Genomic DNA, 15,260 nt, shown 5'->3' on the forward strand with positions numbered 1-15,260 from the left:
GGATGGGTATCGTTTAGGTTTTATCCGATACCGGTGCCAAATCAGTACTTTTGAAACGGTGCCGGTGCTCAAACGGTGCTCAAACCGGTGCTTAAAGAATGGAGAACACAAAATTGGTCCAAAAACCTCTCATGTTCAGCTGTTTTCCACTTTTTCTTTGGTCATTTTAGCCTTTTTGGCCAGGGTGAAGGGAGTATCTGCCATCAAACTAGAAGACAGCCGCATGTAGCTATGATGATGTTTGCTAGTTCACCTTACATGCATTAATGTAATAACGTGGTTAGCCTACTCAACGTAAATTAAACACGAACAACATTAAGCTACTCACGCAGAGAAGAACAGCTGCTGCTGCATCATCATCCTCATCATTTCTGATACACTGGTAGGGCTAGGGGCCAGGACTCTCCTCTTTGGGGTTTTTGGGGGATATTGCTAACTCCGGGTCAGATAACAGGCAACCCACGCACAGTAGATGTGCTCGGTGTGAGGTCTCGCAGCAAGCTATCAAATACGGCGCATTTCTGGGCTTTTAAAAAAAACGCTATGCGTCGCCAGGTGTTTCATCGGATTTGAGGTGTTACCTCCTTTGACAGTATCACAGTATCAGCTTAAAGCACTTGTTGCAGGCTGCTGAGTTTGCATATTTTGCTGTGAAGTACAGCCAGACTTTTGACCGCTTCGCCTTGGGCATTTTTAATCTGTAGCTCTGCTCTAAAAGAACGTACGTACCTGGGCCCGCCTACTATCCTCGGAAACGTAAAATGATTGGCTAGAAGTGTATCACAGCTCAGGAAAAAAAAAGCACCGAAATAAAGCACCAAAATGTGCGCTGCTTTTCGGTCTGGTTACTACTGTTTATGTCAGAACCGGTGCCATCATGGCACCGGACACCGGTACCCATCCCTACTTACCACCATAACACGTTTTACAGTGCAAGTCCGTAAAATTAGAATCTTACATGCTTTCAAGGGATATCCTTATTTCCAAGGTCATTCTCATGAAAGCTCTCCGTGTCAGTGGGGTTTTCACCTTATTAAACGAAGATCGGCGTGGATGTCGACGAAACAGCGGTGCGGGTTTCTTTTCTGAGCTGGTTTTAATTGGCTGTAAGGTTGGGACAGGAATTCCACCTCGGTGCCCGAAGGTATCTCCAAGAAGAAAAAGTGGATTCATTTGCATAATTAGGGTTGGAACATATTAAGAGGAGAGGCACAGTAGAGTAATGAGCCAAGAAAATGAGAGTAAGAGTGCAGAGCGGCATATGACACCAGCCATGTTTAGATCTGAACGCAGCGAATCTCTCAGGGGAGGCTCGCTAATGACTTTGATTTGTCTGGAGATGAATCAAAACAGTTGCTGCCTCCGCCTTCTCCCACTCCCCAACTCTGAATCTGTCCTCCTCAAACAAACACCTCCACCTCCTGTTGATATTGTTGTTCCAGTGTACAGGGTAGAATTGGCTCAGCGAGCGATTGTACAGCAGCCTTGTTTGGTTTTCCAGTTTTGGAGATTATGCTTGTGGAAGAATAGGCAGATACTTTATGGTGCTGAACGTCCCCTGCAATTACATATGCCACACCATCCCAGTTAGCAAATATTTGATGGTGCAGAGACTATGAACCTTATTGTCATGCAATACAGTTCTCACATTTATCATGTTTCAGTTTGCAGTTGTGCTCGTCTGTGTTTGCAGACATCGCTGAATTGTTAATTCATGGCCAAAGCACCCAGTGTACCTTTTTTTCCCCAAATCTGTGATGCTACTATGCTTGCATTGGTTGCAGTTATCAAATTATCATACACTTTTTTTAGGTTAGTTAAATATTCTATCACTATATCATCATAATGTGTTATAGCACTCCCTGAAGAGTGCTTGTCAGGCCAGTTGTGATATTTATTAACCCAAATGAGCCTCCACACATCCCAGGGATATCTGTTCTTACAACAGTGAGCAAGATGACATCCAGTTACAATAATACAGTCAAGAAGAAGCAAGAAACTAGAGTTGACAAAAGCTAAAAGCTGCAATATATTGCCAAAAGTATTCGCTCCTCTGCCTTCACACGCATATGAATTTGAGTGGCATCCTATTCTTAATCCTTCCAAAGCCGACTCTTTGCAGCTATAGCAGCTTCACCTCTCCTGGAAAAGCTTTCTATAAGCTTCAGGAGTGTGTTTATGTGAGGTTTTAACCACAGACACATTTGTGAGGTCTGACACTGATGTTGGGGAAGAAGGCCTGGTTGTTTCCTACTATTACGTGTGTTTATGCAAAGCTAAGCAGCTGCTGACTGTAGCCTCTGATTTAACACTTGTAAAACTACCCTGTGGATGAACAGAATGCGGATGTTTTGTTTATAATCCACAGGGTTAGCTATCTACCCAACCCCCAAAACAACAAATCGGTCATCTAAGTCAGCAAATCGGCAACCACTCTCCATGGTCTCATTATTGACAGTACACAGATGAGTCACTTTATGGATTGTGACAGTGGGCAGAATGAATAAGAGCAGGACTTTGTAATTTGAATTTTTTGTTTGTTTCTCTGCATCTAAGCTGTTGGATCTTATAGATGTCAGAGTAATTTGTTTTAAAGCAGATAATGAGAATTTTCTTGTTTTTGGAAATCGCTTGAGAACAGGAAACATTAAGACTTTTTTTTATGAATAATAGTTGATGATTGAAAGTCATCATGTAAGTGTATAATCCGTCGTGCTGTATGGTCACTGATAGAGAGAAAAGCCGTTCTGGTTGTGTTAAAATCAGTGTTTTGGATTTTCAGATTTATTGCAGCAGCTGCTTTTTCCTGTTTCACACTCAAGCTATCGATGTCTGCTGGGGGAAGATGGCCCCAATTACTTCTTGTCTATATGTGATTAACAGAGATTTGCCTTTAAACTCTAAGTGCAAGGATCTGTTCAACACTTATCTTCTGTCCAGCTCACCTCAGACATGGACCAGTAGCTTCAGGCGTGCTCCTGATTGTGCTCCAAACCACATTGGACACATGGAATATGAATTTACATTTACATTTCTAATAGTTTGAGTAACGCAGAATGGTCGAAGACGCCTCGAGATAATATATCATGACCGGTGTCGTTTTGCATGTATTGCAGTCACATAAGTGTTGTCTCAATCAGGCGAGTGCATCTCTGAGCTGTTAACATGATTGGCCTTAATTAATTCAGAGTTTTCTGATATCAGTCCCAAATGTAGTCTGCAATCAAGTGTTTTTTTTGCCTAATTGAAGCCAAGTGCCACACTAAATTATTTTATGGAAAATTGAAAAATTGGATCATGGCAGTTTTATTGCTGTTTGGTTACAGGTGGATATGTGAGAGGGAAAGAAGACAGGAAAGAAAGCCAAAGCCCAAAGCTCATATCCTGCTAGTGTGTACTGATGCTTCCTGGGAAGATATTCAGAGGGGAGGAATAAGAGTTCAAAAAGTAATATCACGCTGTAGCACAATAAGTCCTCAAAGTTAAAGCTGCAGAAGGCTAGATAAAAATGTGTACAGCCAGATAGTTTCAGTGTAGGCCTACAGGGTGTTCTCCTTTGTTGCTCAGGTGCAGTGGCTGTGGTTCATACTAAAAATGTTGTTACAACTATTTAATAGGTTACTGCTAACTTTAGCAATCATAGTCCTTTGGGGATGACTTTTAATGACTCCAGTGCTTTCTGACACTTGTTCTAGTGTCACAGTGATGTTGAGTTGGGGTTTTTTCAGTGTACCTGGCATATAGGGTTGTTCCAAGCTTCTTGGAAAACTTTTGTGGATTTAGGTTTTCTCCATATTGTCTCTCTCAGTTGGTCCTTGTTTTTAATCTGTGGGGAGATTGCATATTCTTCCAATGTCTGTGTAGGTTGTCTCTGGGTTTTCTGGCTTCCCTCACAGTCCTGAGATGTGAGTGGGGTTGGGTGGTTTTAAAGTGGTGATTCTGCCCAGGGTGTACCTGCCTCTCGTCCTATGGCTGCTGGAATAGGCTCTAGCAGCTCCATGACCCTGAATTGGATACACAGACAAAGATGGATGGATACATATCAGTCACAGTTTTTCCTCAGTTTAAGAATAAACTATCATTCATGATAGTGTTCTCTTTAGCACACTGCATGTTTTAATTACTCCAGAAGCACAGGCGTGGTTTATTTCTATATAACTCAGAGCAGGAAAAATCATTTATCATAAAGTTGAACCTTAATTTCCCGTGGAAAAAAAATGGTAACATATGTATTTGACTAATAATTCTTCATAGTGTAAACAAAGTTATTTTTTTGCCAAGATCTTCTCTCTTAGGTGCTGAAAAGATGACGTTGTAGTAGGAGTGCTGCTTCCTTTCTACACACGTTAGACCAGTATTGCTGTTGGGGTAGCTAATAATTGCCCCCAGCCTGGTATGTCTACTATAAATATGAAGGATGATGTGATTCGGAGTCTTTGACAATGAGGTTGCTGAATGGGTAGTTGACAAAAAATGTACAAATAAGCAGTTTACTTTATCCTCAACTTATAGGCTGTATTGGGATTTGGACAGAGTGCGTTTATCTCTTAAAGCTCCAGACTACACAAGCATTTTCATAACCAATTCTCAGCATATGATAAAACCACAACTGGAAAAATTATATACAAGCATCTGCACTGGGAAAAAAACCAGCAGTTAAAAAAGAGTCCACCCCTGCAGAGCTAATGGGCTGCATCATTTCAACCAGGCATTTAAGAGAATTATAAGTTGTTTGGATCCCATCTAAATGCTGCTACATGGGTACATAAATTGACATAAAAACCTACACATTTAAAAATATTTTCCACAGTCTATCAAGGGGCTGGCATCAACATGAGAAAGCTGAATTTCTCTCAAACCAATTGTGGACTTTTATTTTATTTTCCCCCTCAAAATTACAAATGCTGTTTGAGGCCTTCCAGAGTATTATAGTATGTATGGAATTCATATAAAGACATTTGTGGCTCCAGAGGAAACTGCATGAAGTGTGTATGATCAGCTGGAACTGAAGTCAGTTCGTGTGCAGTGAGAAAAATGTGAGCTTACTCAAATCTCTGTAGCTGATTGTGATCTGAGCCTCGGAGCTGTCGCCTACATTGAAGTATTTGCATAACACCCGATTCTGTATGTTGAGCAAATTATACCAAGTTTTCTAAACATCCATCGTGGGTCTGAGAATATTATTAAAGGTCAAGTGTAAAGGATCAATGATAATATAGTGTATATTTCCATTTTACAGTTACATTTTTTGGGGAAAAATAGATATTGTTTCTATACTTTAGTGGATGCTTGTCAATCAGCCTATTAACAGTGACAGTGATCTGTTTTGAACACACAAACACAAAGATGTTAGGCAACAGATCCTTTAAGTCCTGTAAGTCATGCGGTGGGGTCTCCATGAATCGGCCTTATTTGACCAGCACATCCCACAGCTGCTCGATTGGATTGAGTTCTGGGGAATTTGGAGGTCAAATCAATGCAAAGTCATTGTTTAGCTCCTCAAACCATTTCTGAACCGTTGTTGCTTTGTAGCATTAGGTCTGCTGAATAGGCCGCATCCATCAGGGAACACTGTTTCAATGAAAGGCTGTGCATGGTGTGACATAATGCTTAGGTAGATGGTACGTGTCAAAGTAACATCCACATGGATGGCAGGACCAGAGGTTTCCCAGCAGAACATTGCCCAAAGCATCACACTGCCACCGCCTTTCTTTCTTCCATTGCTCTGTGGGCCAGTTCTGATGTTCACGTACCCATTGTTGGTGCTTTCAGCAGTGGACACACTGACTGTGTGTGTCTGTGCAGCCATGCACAACAAACTCTGATGCTCTGTGTGTTCTGCCACATTTCTATCACTTGGACGTTTCTTGGACTCCTTTGATAGATACTGACCACTGCAGGGACAGTCTGTCCTTTGTCAAACTCACTCAAATCCCTAAACTTGGCCCATTTTTCCAGCTTATAACACGTCAACTTTCACTTCCTCCCTAATTCATACAGGTGCCACGGTGAAGAAATAAACAGTGTTATTTACTTCACCTGTTGGTGGTATATGTACACTGTGCACTTGTTCAGAATAGTGTTAGCTAAACTTATACCCACACACTCTTGTTACAGTTTATTAACTCTCTCTATAAACTGCTAGAGAATCCTCTGAGGAATCCCACAGCTGTCCAGTTCTAATTTCAGTTTTTCCTCAGTGTCTGGATGTGCTGTGGAGGTCACAAAAGGGGGCTGTGGGTTGTTTCATCATTCTGCTTTATCCACAGTTAGGTCTGGCAGGAAGTCAAGACTTTTTTTGCAGGTCATCCCAGTATGGGGCCACTAAAGTGTAATGGCACACAGCCATCTCACTATTGCTCTCCCACACTATTGATCTGTTTTATTTCGAGATGCTGCTGTATAGCAAAGATACTAGAGCTAAAGCGTTATTTTCTCTTATCACACTCACAGTTTAGTGGAAACAAAATTGTTGAGGAAAAAATCCAAGTATTTGGTAAAGTGTGAACCATGTGCTTAAGGCGGGCTGCGTTATATCATGCCTCGGTTGTTTCAATACAGGCAGGAAGGCAAATGAAATTAGAAAGCAATGGAAAACAAACAGAATGAAAATATTGAAGGTTACCACTTTATTTATATATTTTTTACATGTTAGGATCACTGGTGGGAGCATGTTAGTCGATGGTGCTGTTTGGATGGGGTCTTTACATTGTGAGGACTTTGGGTGACATCTGCCTTGTGTTGACACTGCAGGCTTTGGCACCTTAAAACCAGATTTTAGCTGAAATGAAACAACATTTGAAGAGCCATGAGCCAGTCTAGTTACATTGTTGGCCTAGTTTTGTTTTTATATTCATTCATGGCATTTCTGTATTCTCTCTTATACAAGAGAGCCTCTCACATCTAATGTGATACTTATATGAAGCGCTAAAGAGCACGCTCTTATTTCCACTCGTATTCTGACGTGTAGCAATAGGTGGAATTGTTAAATGTCTCAAAAGGTTTGAATGATCATCTTAACCTGTGCATCCTCCTTTTGAGTGCAGCTGAAAGTGAAGAATAAGGATGCAAAACAATGGCAACCTTGGGTGCTGCTCTGCACACAGTGAGCCAGCAGAGTACAGCAAGAAGAGGAAAACACAGAGATTGAATCAAGGGCGAAAAGGGAGAGAAGTATTATTTTGGTAAACATAAGTCACGTAGCCACCAGTCGGGAATTAAAGCGAACGCTTTGGATGAGTAATGCTGCTGCTGCTGTGGTCGTGGTGCTCAGCGATGAGTGCGTACAGGCTGGAAGCAGCCCTCGGTAAGGTGTCCCGAGTGGAGACGAGCCAATATTTTTCTACCAAGCTCATAAACTGCAACATAACCCCCAATCTTTCTGCTACAGGCTGCTGCTGCGGAGTTGAGCAAGTCTGCTTGTTTAGGGTGAAGCTTCTTAAATATGCTTCTGTTAACTGTTAATAATTACATACAGTGTTGGGTTTTGAGGAGAGGGGACAGATGGACAGCGATTACTCAGACCTTTTAGAAACATGTTGCAATGAGAGCAAATTTATAGCCGAGTAAATTTGCCTTCGCAAACTTATTAGACTGCATATGTTGCCACAGGACGGCCCGAAATCAGCAGACTTGTAGATGTACTGGCCTCCTGCTCCAACATGATTAACGTGGAAGTGTTTTATGTCACCTGAAGTAAGCGGGCTCCTATCATCTTTTCGTTGTAGCAGATGGAATATTTGATGGAAAGACGAGAGATATCAAATGAGCCGTTGTTATGGGGATAATTCTAAAAGGGGCAGATGGCTTTGGGGAATATCACAGGCTGGTGGGTTATTTTTAGACTTACTGCAGCACACCTCAACCTTTCAAAGCACATCCTCCGCCTCCGTTGGAGCATTCATCAATGACCCTGCCTTGCTAGGCCGCTGTCCGGGATGAGCTGTTAAACTCTGCTGACCTGGTCATCTGGGCCAGAGCACAACTCTTTGTTAATGTTAATCCTGCTGGATAAATCACTGTCGGTGTAGTAAGCCTCACCAGTAAGCCTGGTTTTACTTTACACGAGGTCTTTTGGTCGTGAGCAGGTCAGAGAAATCACTGTTGATTGTTCTTGATTTTAGCGATTTGTAGTGTACTATTTATTATTCAGATATGGAGTTAGCTTTAATAATTACTAGCATTACTGTAAGCCTCTTCTCTTGACGCCATTGCTTTTCTTGCACCACAAAGGCATTGTCGACATATCGCTGATGTAATCAGTTTTCTGCGGCGTTAACGCTCCGTGTTTAACGAGCATTTCCTACACGCAGTGTGATGAACGTGACATCTGTATTTGTTTGGCTCTAACTCATCCTCTTCTCGCTGTTGCTGCACAGTATTTGAGAGTGAATCTTAATGAGCTGTATTGACACCCGCGGTGACGCACGTTATAGTCTAGTAAACACTGGCAAATCACCCGGTGTCGGTCGTCATCCTTATCTTCACCTGCGCTCCTACTTCAAGGGTGACAGAGACACTGCGAGGGGCGGAGAGGCTTGTTTAATCCGAGTTGTGTTTTGATCGGTGGCTTTCATACTCGCAGGAGAAAGTGTCGTCTCTCTCTCTCTGTTTCCTTCCTGGTTGCTGTGGCGACGCCTGCTGCAGCGCTTCACTTCTGCCAACTCCAGCAGCATCTGGGCAGAAGTGTGTGTGAGTGCGTTACACATATTATGTAACAAGTTAGCACAGGCACCAAATTAATAAACAGATCAATTTCTCTCGTTCCTTGGAGTTTATTAATGAACCCGTCACAACCCAACAAATCAATACATTAAAAATGAGCTGAGTTCTCTCCCAAGTCAGTTCTTAGAAAACACACACATCCCCTGTGATGCACCTGTTGCTCCTGCAGCACTTGTTGGAGCAGCATTTGGATATTTAATCCTCCTTCATGCTGACTTTTACCTAATCTGTGTTTTGTGGCGTCTTTCGCTTGCGTAATTCCCTCAGCTGGCCAAACTGCTCTATGGCTCATTTACCACCTCATTTTCTTTGCTGCTACCCAACCCTCGTCCTCCTGCCTGGTCTGACGTGAAGTTCAGATGAGGATATTTATTTCACATATTTTCTAGGATCTGAGAGCTAAGCAATAGTTTGGTTTATCGCTTTCCAGCCACAGATCATTGTAATTGAAGTTTTATTAGAAACAAAAACAGGATTTGTGGAAGCACAAGCACGACCTTACTATTTAAAGAGACGATAATGAACATTTTTCTGCTTAACAGGGAACAGGCAGTTTTTTAAAGGGTTAAAAATAACAGTTACTGAAAGTTGTCCGAAACTTGTAAACTTTGGGTTTCATATTAAATCAGCGTTTTAAGTTTCTCACTTTGAAATATCAGAGATGAGACCTTAAGCTAACATTAGCTGAAGAAGCTGCAGTGTAGAGCTAAGACTATACGCATTAACAAATCACATCTCCTCTTAAGCTTTGGTAAATAATTTCAGACACAATCATAAATCTTACTGATAACAAAAGGTATCATTTAAAGTGTACTTGGCGTAGACTTTGCCTGGAAAATTTGAAGCTGTGCATATAGATTTGATTGAATGACTGTGTAGATAGATACACAAAAAAACTCAACTTTAATCAGATTTTCATTACAAACGTGTTCTCCTTAACTTGTTCTGGATTATTTTTTTCCCATTTAAAGCCTGTGAGATGAAACTCATGCTTATTCAGCCTTCATAAAACCTCGATGCAGAACTTAACAGAAGGCTTTGGAGATAAACTGCGCACCGTGGTTCTCTCAGTTCTGCACAACAACAAGAAGAACACGGCAGATGCTTTTCAAAAGCTGGAGGGACTCGTAGACGTTTACAGATGCGCCTAGTGAGCCATAGCCAGTCAGAGACCTTGATCTCTCCCGTCTTGGCTGGCTTTTACTTTGCTTGTATGTGCTAATTTACCAATTTGATGAAATCCTTTTTATATAATCATAGGTAATTGCATCTATTTCTAACTCTTGTGGAATTTTCCTCTTAGCAGTGGCCCTCTTTTTCTTCCCACTTGTTGTTTTTCTGCGTTGGTTATCTAAGTCAGAAGATTGCCTCTGTGCTGATATGCAATCGAGGATGGCAGAGTAGAGAAACTGCAGCAAGTGTTCAGGCTGTGGGTGTGTGTGTGACAGAGCTGCGCGTGTGTGGGAGTTCATCAGCTCATTACAGACTAACCATCCTCTTTTGTTCGCTTTTAATGTGAAAGAATTTGTTTCCAGTTTTAGAGTCAATGTAGGCTACCTATAATTTGCACATCTCCTAGCAACAAGACTTTGAACAAACTAAATATAACTACTTGCAAAGGTGTCACTATAGGCTGAGCGCTTCTGGCTATGAAAGAGTTATGTTTTGTGCGTGTGTTTATGGATGGGTGTGTGCACGCACATCACCAGAGGTCTTCCAGTAAGAGCAAAAGTCCGTAATTTTCCAAATGCTCTTCACAACAGCGTGAGGTGATTACAGTGTTGGAATAACAGCAAGCAAGTCAAGTAGATCTCTGCTGTACATTGTAGGAAAACTTGATCATGTGCACGTCCACATGGCTAAACCTACTTAGTTTTGACACAATGTAATAAGTATTTGCAGGAAGAGGCCTGTATAGAGACAATGAGCGGATCACAGAGCTGCAGTTTCTGCTAAGTGAGTTCGTGTACTGGAAAAGGCAAAGTAGTTTGACTACCGGGAAATGCATTATTTATACATGCACATAGCTATCAAATTAATATTGGTGGGACAGTGCATGTAATGGGGGTTAAATGCACGCAGAACACATTGCAGTTCGAGCTCAGTTGCTTGAGCGGCCACAAAATGATCCGGGTTTAGAGCAGGAATGGATCACTGTGCTGTTAAAGAAGTCAACACTTTCTTTTCTAAAGAAAGAAATATCTGCTGCTGTGAATAAAAACAATAAGTACTCGAAACAAAACAAACTTCTTTTTATTCTAGACTACAAAGGTACAAAAAGTGTGGAAGAAGCCTCGAGCTAAATTTAGTAAGAACTGGAAAATCTACAATATTGCAAAAAATAAACAAAGACAGTTGATGATATTATCTTCATAATCCAGCCTTACTCTCAGGGCTATATTAAAGTTAAATAATAATAATATAATCATAATGGGATTTTTAATTGATTGCATTGAGATCTTGGACGTCCACTTTAAGCTCTTAAGACCCAAAGTCTTTCATGGCATGCATTTTTAATTTCTCTTGGTTATTTGGGCTGATTGGGACCTTTATTAATGCAAAAACAAAGAATTATGTAATTTATTTTAACCTGATATGCATTTTAACTACAAAAATTCTTTTCTTTGCAGGATATTGCACTGTTATGTGGATTGTTTATTCCAATCCTGGTCCAATATCAGCAGAGTAGCGCAGCATTTTTCAGTATAATCATTACAACATATGACAATCTTGCCCACTTACAGCGTTCTTTCTTTTTATTTTGCCAAATTTTTGTACTTAAAATTATAAAATTTCAATTTTTTTTCAATAACAAGAGTTTCACATTGTATGTTGAGTCCAAATGTCAAAGACGGGTGAAGCAAAACATGATGAGCAAGGGCTGGAACTAAACCAGAGAGGGAGAAGTGTCTACTGAGGTCATAGATCCGAGGAGGACGATGTTGTTTCTACAAAATGACTTCTTGTTGCTACCAGAGGAGCTGCACCCTGCTGGCCACTCGGAAAAAATGCAAGCTTCAGCCAGTTAAAGTTAGCTTTACTTTTTAGATCCAGAAACTTCTCTATATGCATCCTATGAAGTCTAGACAGACGCTGAACACAAATAATAAAAAGAAGGAGAAGAAAAGCTCTCATAGCCCCTCAGTGTGTGCTGGTGGTAGTCTGTTTTGAGTGAAGTGTGTTCTTTAATACAGACGTGAGTCTCAATGTCACCCTCCTGTAGCTCCAGCCTCCCTGGGGCTCTCTCTCACTGGCTGTGACAGCACAGCCTCAGCTGCCCACACCCGTCCTCGTTCCCCCGCCTTCCTGCTGGATTGCCTATCTTAATACTTCCCCACTTGCCACTGTACACAACAGATCGGGGCACCAGCGGCAGCGAGCTCAGCTCTTTCATCTGCCTGTCACACAGACTGAGCCGCTCTGACTCAGTGTTTATCACAGCCGCAGGTGTGACACTAGAAAGTATATGACAAGTGGTTTTCACGTGTGCGTGTGTGTGTGTGCGTGCACTGCTGTTACTCTCAGAGGAGTCATTACTCAGGTGATCTTTTCGGGAGCCCCTGAACTCCCACGTTTGAAGTCGATCTTCTTCTTAGCCTGCCCGGAGCGTGTAGGCGCTCAGTTCACTGAGCTCATTGTTCAAAACAAATCGTTGTGTCTCCCCCTGCACCTTAGCCAAATAGGGAACACATCAGGACTCAGTGGCCAACCTTTAGAGGAATTGAACTGAACTCACTCAGTGTGGATTTATTTCTTTTGCGGTTGTCACAGTGTGTGTGTGTGTGTGTGTGTGTGTGTGTGTGTGTGTGTGTGTGTGTGTGTGTGTGTGTGCCCATACTGATCCTTTCTGTCGTCCTCGTTCTGTTTTGTTTCAAGATGTGTTGGTGAATAAGAAACCGTGTGACTGCGATGTCATCGCCGACTGTAAAGTGGGGGATGCTGTGAGCCTGGAAGTAAAACTGACCAATCGCAGCAAGAATTCAGTGGGGCCCCTGGCTCTGAACGTGGTGCCATATCAGGACTATCAGAATGGAGTCCAGAACTACGATCTGGAGGACGGAGTCACCTTCATCGGCTCCAACACCTTCTACATTGATACGGTCGGTCAGAGCCACAGTTCTATATTCATGTTGTTTCCCAGCAAAGACCTGAGATATGCAAATACAAATCTATTCTTAATGGTGATAGGTCGTTGCAGCAGAGGTCACATATACTCAATAGTAACACAGTCACATCACAGGAGTTTAAGCTGATATTGTAATGGGCTCAGTAATTCCTAACTAAGGTAATTGCATTTTTTAAGCTCATAATTTCTGGAAAGAGGCATAGTTTAGTCTTCTTAGTTTAGTTTTCCATATATGCTGCACATCTGGGAACGGCAGAGACAGACGTGACTTTTGTGTTGATCGATTGCACAAGTCACTGTCAGTTACTTTAAATAGAATTGAGTGGCTAAGTAGACGCAGAGGAAAACACACTGGAAAGTCTAAAGGTTCTACTTTTCTTAGCAAAACAACCCTAACGCCTCAAAAGACGGCATGGTCCTTTTACTCTCATCGTAAAAAATTTCTATTGGCTCTGAAGAGATCCTCAGAGTCAGTATTTGTATATAACCGCTTCTGATTTCTGATGTTAAACAAGCTGCAGGCTGTTGAACAGGATTCGTCTTGTGCCAGAACAAAGAGTTTTAAAAGCACATGAAAGAATACTTGAATTCTTCACTTTCATGAATGTGCAGAACTGCTTAATTCTGGCAGTCGTTCTCAGCTGAACGAGAACTCGTCTGCTCTTCATCATCAAAGCGAGGTGACCACTAACAGTTCTTACTGCTGTGTCTCTTTTCTGTCACCAGGTTAAACCCAACGAAAGTACTGTATGTGAGGGTGCCCTGCTTTTCCTTTACACCGGAGATTTCTACCTTAGTATCAAATTCCAGGACGACAGCGCTGGACGAGAGCTTCCTTTGGCCTGGTTCACTCTGCCCAGCGTCCACATCAGAGCGCTCGACACTCCACCACAGGCCGGGGCCTGAGGACTTCAAGGTCATAGACCTGACCAAGAGATCGGGCGTTTTGTTGCTGTTATATGTAAATACAGTAGCATTATAATGAATTGACATGTGAATATCATTTTGGTAAATGTTTCTGCATTTGTATAGTTAACACAACCTGTGTGCTAGGGGTGAATAAAAACAAAACACACAATTTGCAAATTTGCGCGGGGTAATGTCAGGTGAAATGAAATTCTCCATCCTTTCTGAGCGCAGCCATTTAGTGCAATCAAAGCAGGGAGACAAAGTAAATCGGCTCGTTTCCTGGTTAAGACAGCACAGCAATTCACACTGTTAACCAGCAGCAACACATGTTAACAATGTTGATCACTGAGGAAGCAAGCTAGCTAGCCTCAGATACAGGAAGTCATCTTATTAGCTGTGCAGCAGCATCTGATTTTGTGTAGCCCTGATTTGTCAGACTGTGGATTGCTCTGTGTTACACATACTGTGTGGTTGGTTGTCAGTTGTAAGTCAAGGGGGAATAAGTGTGCTCATGTTTTCATATTGTCTGAAAAATCAAGCTGGTTTGTTAAGTGGGTGCATGCGAACCAAAGTTAGCCTGCTTTTTTAGCCCATAGGGGTCAACTGGGGGATATTTGGACCAACACTTCCTGTTCTGTACCAGCCTCAGTTTTAACAAAGGCTGATGCATTAAAGAAAGCTGATAAAATATAATATGAAAACCTGAGCACACTTATATCTGAGCATTGCCAGCGGTTTCAAGATCCACCATTTACTTGCACACAACCACAGTCTGCTCACAAAGCCTGCTGTTCCTGGCCTGCACATTCAGCATATTCACAGGAGACATGGCTGCTATATGAGAAGAAGGTGACCTTGAACAAAAGTTTAAGTTAAGAATGGTTTTGATTTTCTCACCTCATATACTGGCTGGTTAGAAGCAGCCTGCTGGATAAGCCACAGAAAGGTAGCGCAAGACTCAACAAGGACGTGCAAAACGATGCTAGTGCTTTTTTAGTTGTTATTACTACAGTGCCAAATTCTGGGTTTAGCCAAGAGTGAACACTGAAACTGTTTCCACTGCTGTATGGACTTACCTCAGCCTGTATCAGTACACTGAATTATGGATTTGAGTCTCTTAGATTAGGCCTGTTGTGTGTGACTTATGATAGCTGTAAATATATGTTAAAAGAAGACGGCTATTGTTCATTTGGGCATCATTAAAGTTTTCATTTGTCTATCCAAGCCATTAAATATTCGTGCTTCATTTATCGTGCCCACTGAAGTGACCTTTACTATAACCGCTTTTTGCGGACGCTCGATTCTGACATTTACATTCTTCAAAATCCATAAACTGCAATTAGCGAGAAAAATATTACAGAGTAATAATCATTTTAAATGTTGAATTAATGCTGGAACAGCCAAACGCCGTGTTGTTGACCGGTGATAGATTGCAGGCTGTTTGTGCACTTTGAGTTATACACAGTATATTTATAGCCTGTGATTGAGTAGCAGCTACACT

The 15,260-nt window shown here is 41.8% G+C and overlaps 1 protein-coding gene across 3 annotated transcripts in view; it reads left to right on the forward strand.

Annotated features, from left to right (window-relative positions):
* The window catches only part of trappc9 (trafficking protein particle complex subunit 9), a 232,402-nt gene extending 217,419 nt beyond the window's left edge, over positions 1-14,983 (forward strand). For all 3 annotated transcript variants that reach the window (XM_026155948.2, XM_026155951.2, XM_026155950.2), the window contains 2 exons: positions 12,601-12,824; positions 13,577-14,983. In XM_026155948.2, the coding sequence (XP_026011733.1) occupies positions 12,601-12,824; positions 13,577-13,756 (404 nt within the window). In that variant the 3' untranslated portion in view covers positions 13,757-14,983. The remainder of the gene's footprint in view (positions 1-12,600; positions 12,825-13,576) is intronic.
* The last annotated feature ends 277 nt before the right edge of the window (positions 14,984-15,260 follow it).

Source organism: Astatotilapia calliptera, chromosome 22 (genome assembly GCF_964374335.1).
Source record: "Astatotilapia calliptera chromosome 22, fAstCal68.1, whole genome shotgun sequence".
In the NCBI taxonomy this organism is placed as follows: Eukaryota; Metazoa; Chordata; class Actinopteri; order Cichliformes; family Cichlidae; genus Astatotilapia; species Astatotilapia calliptera.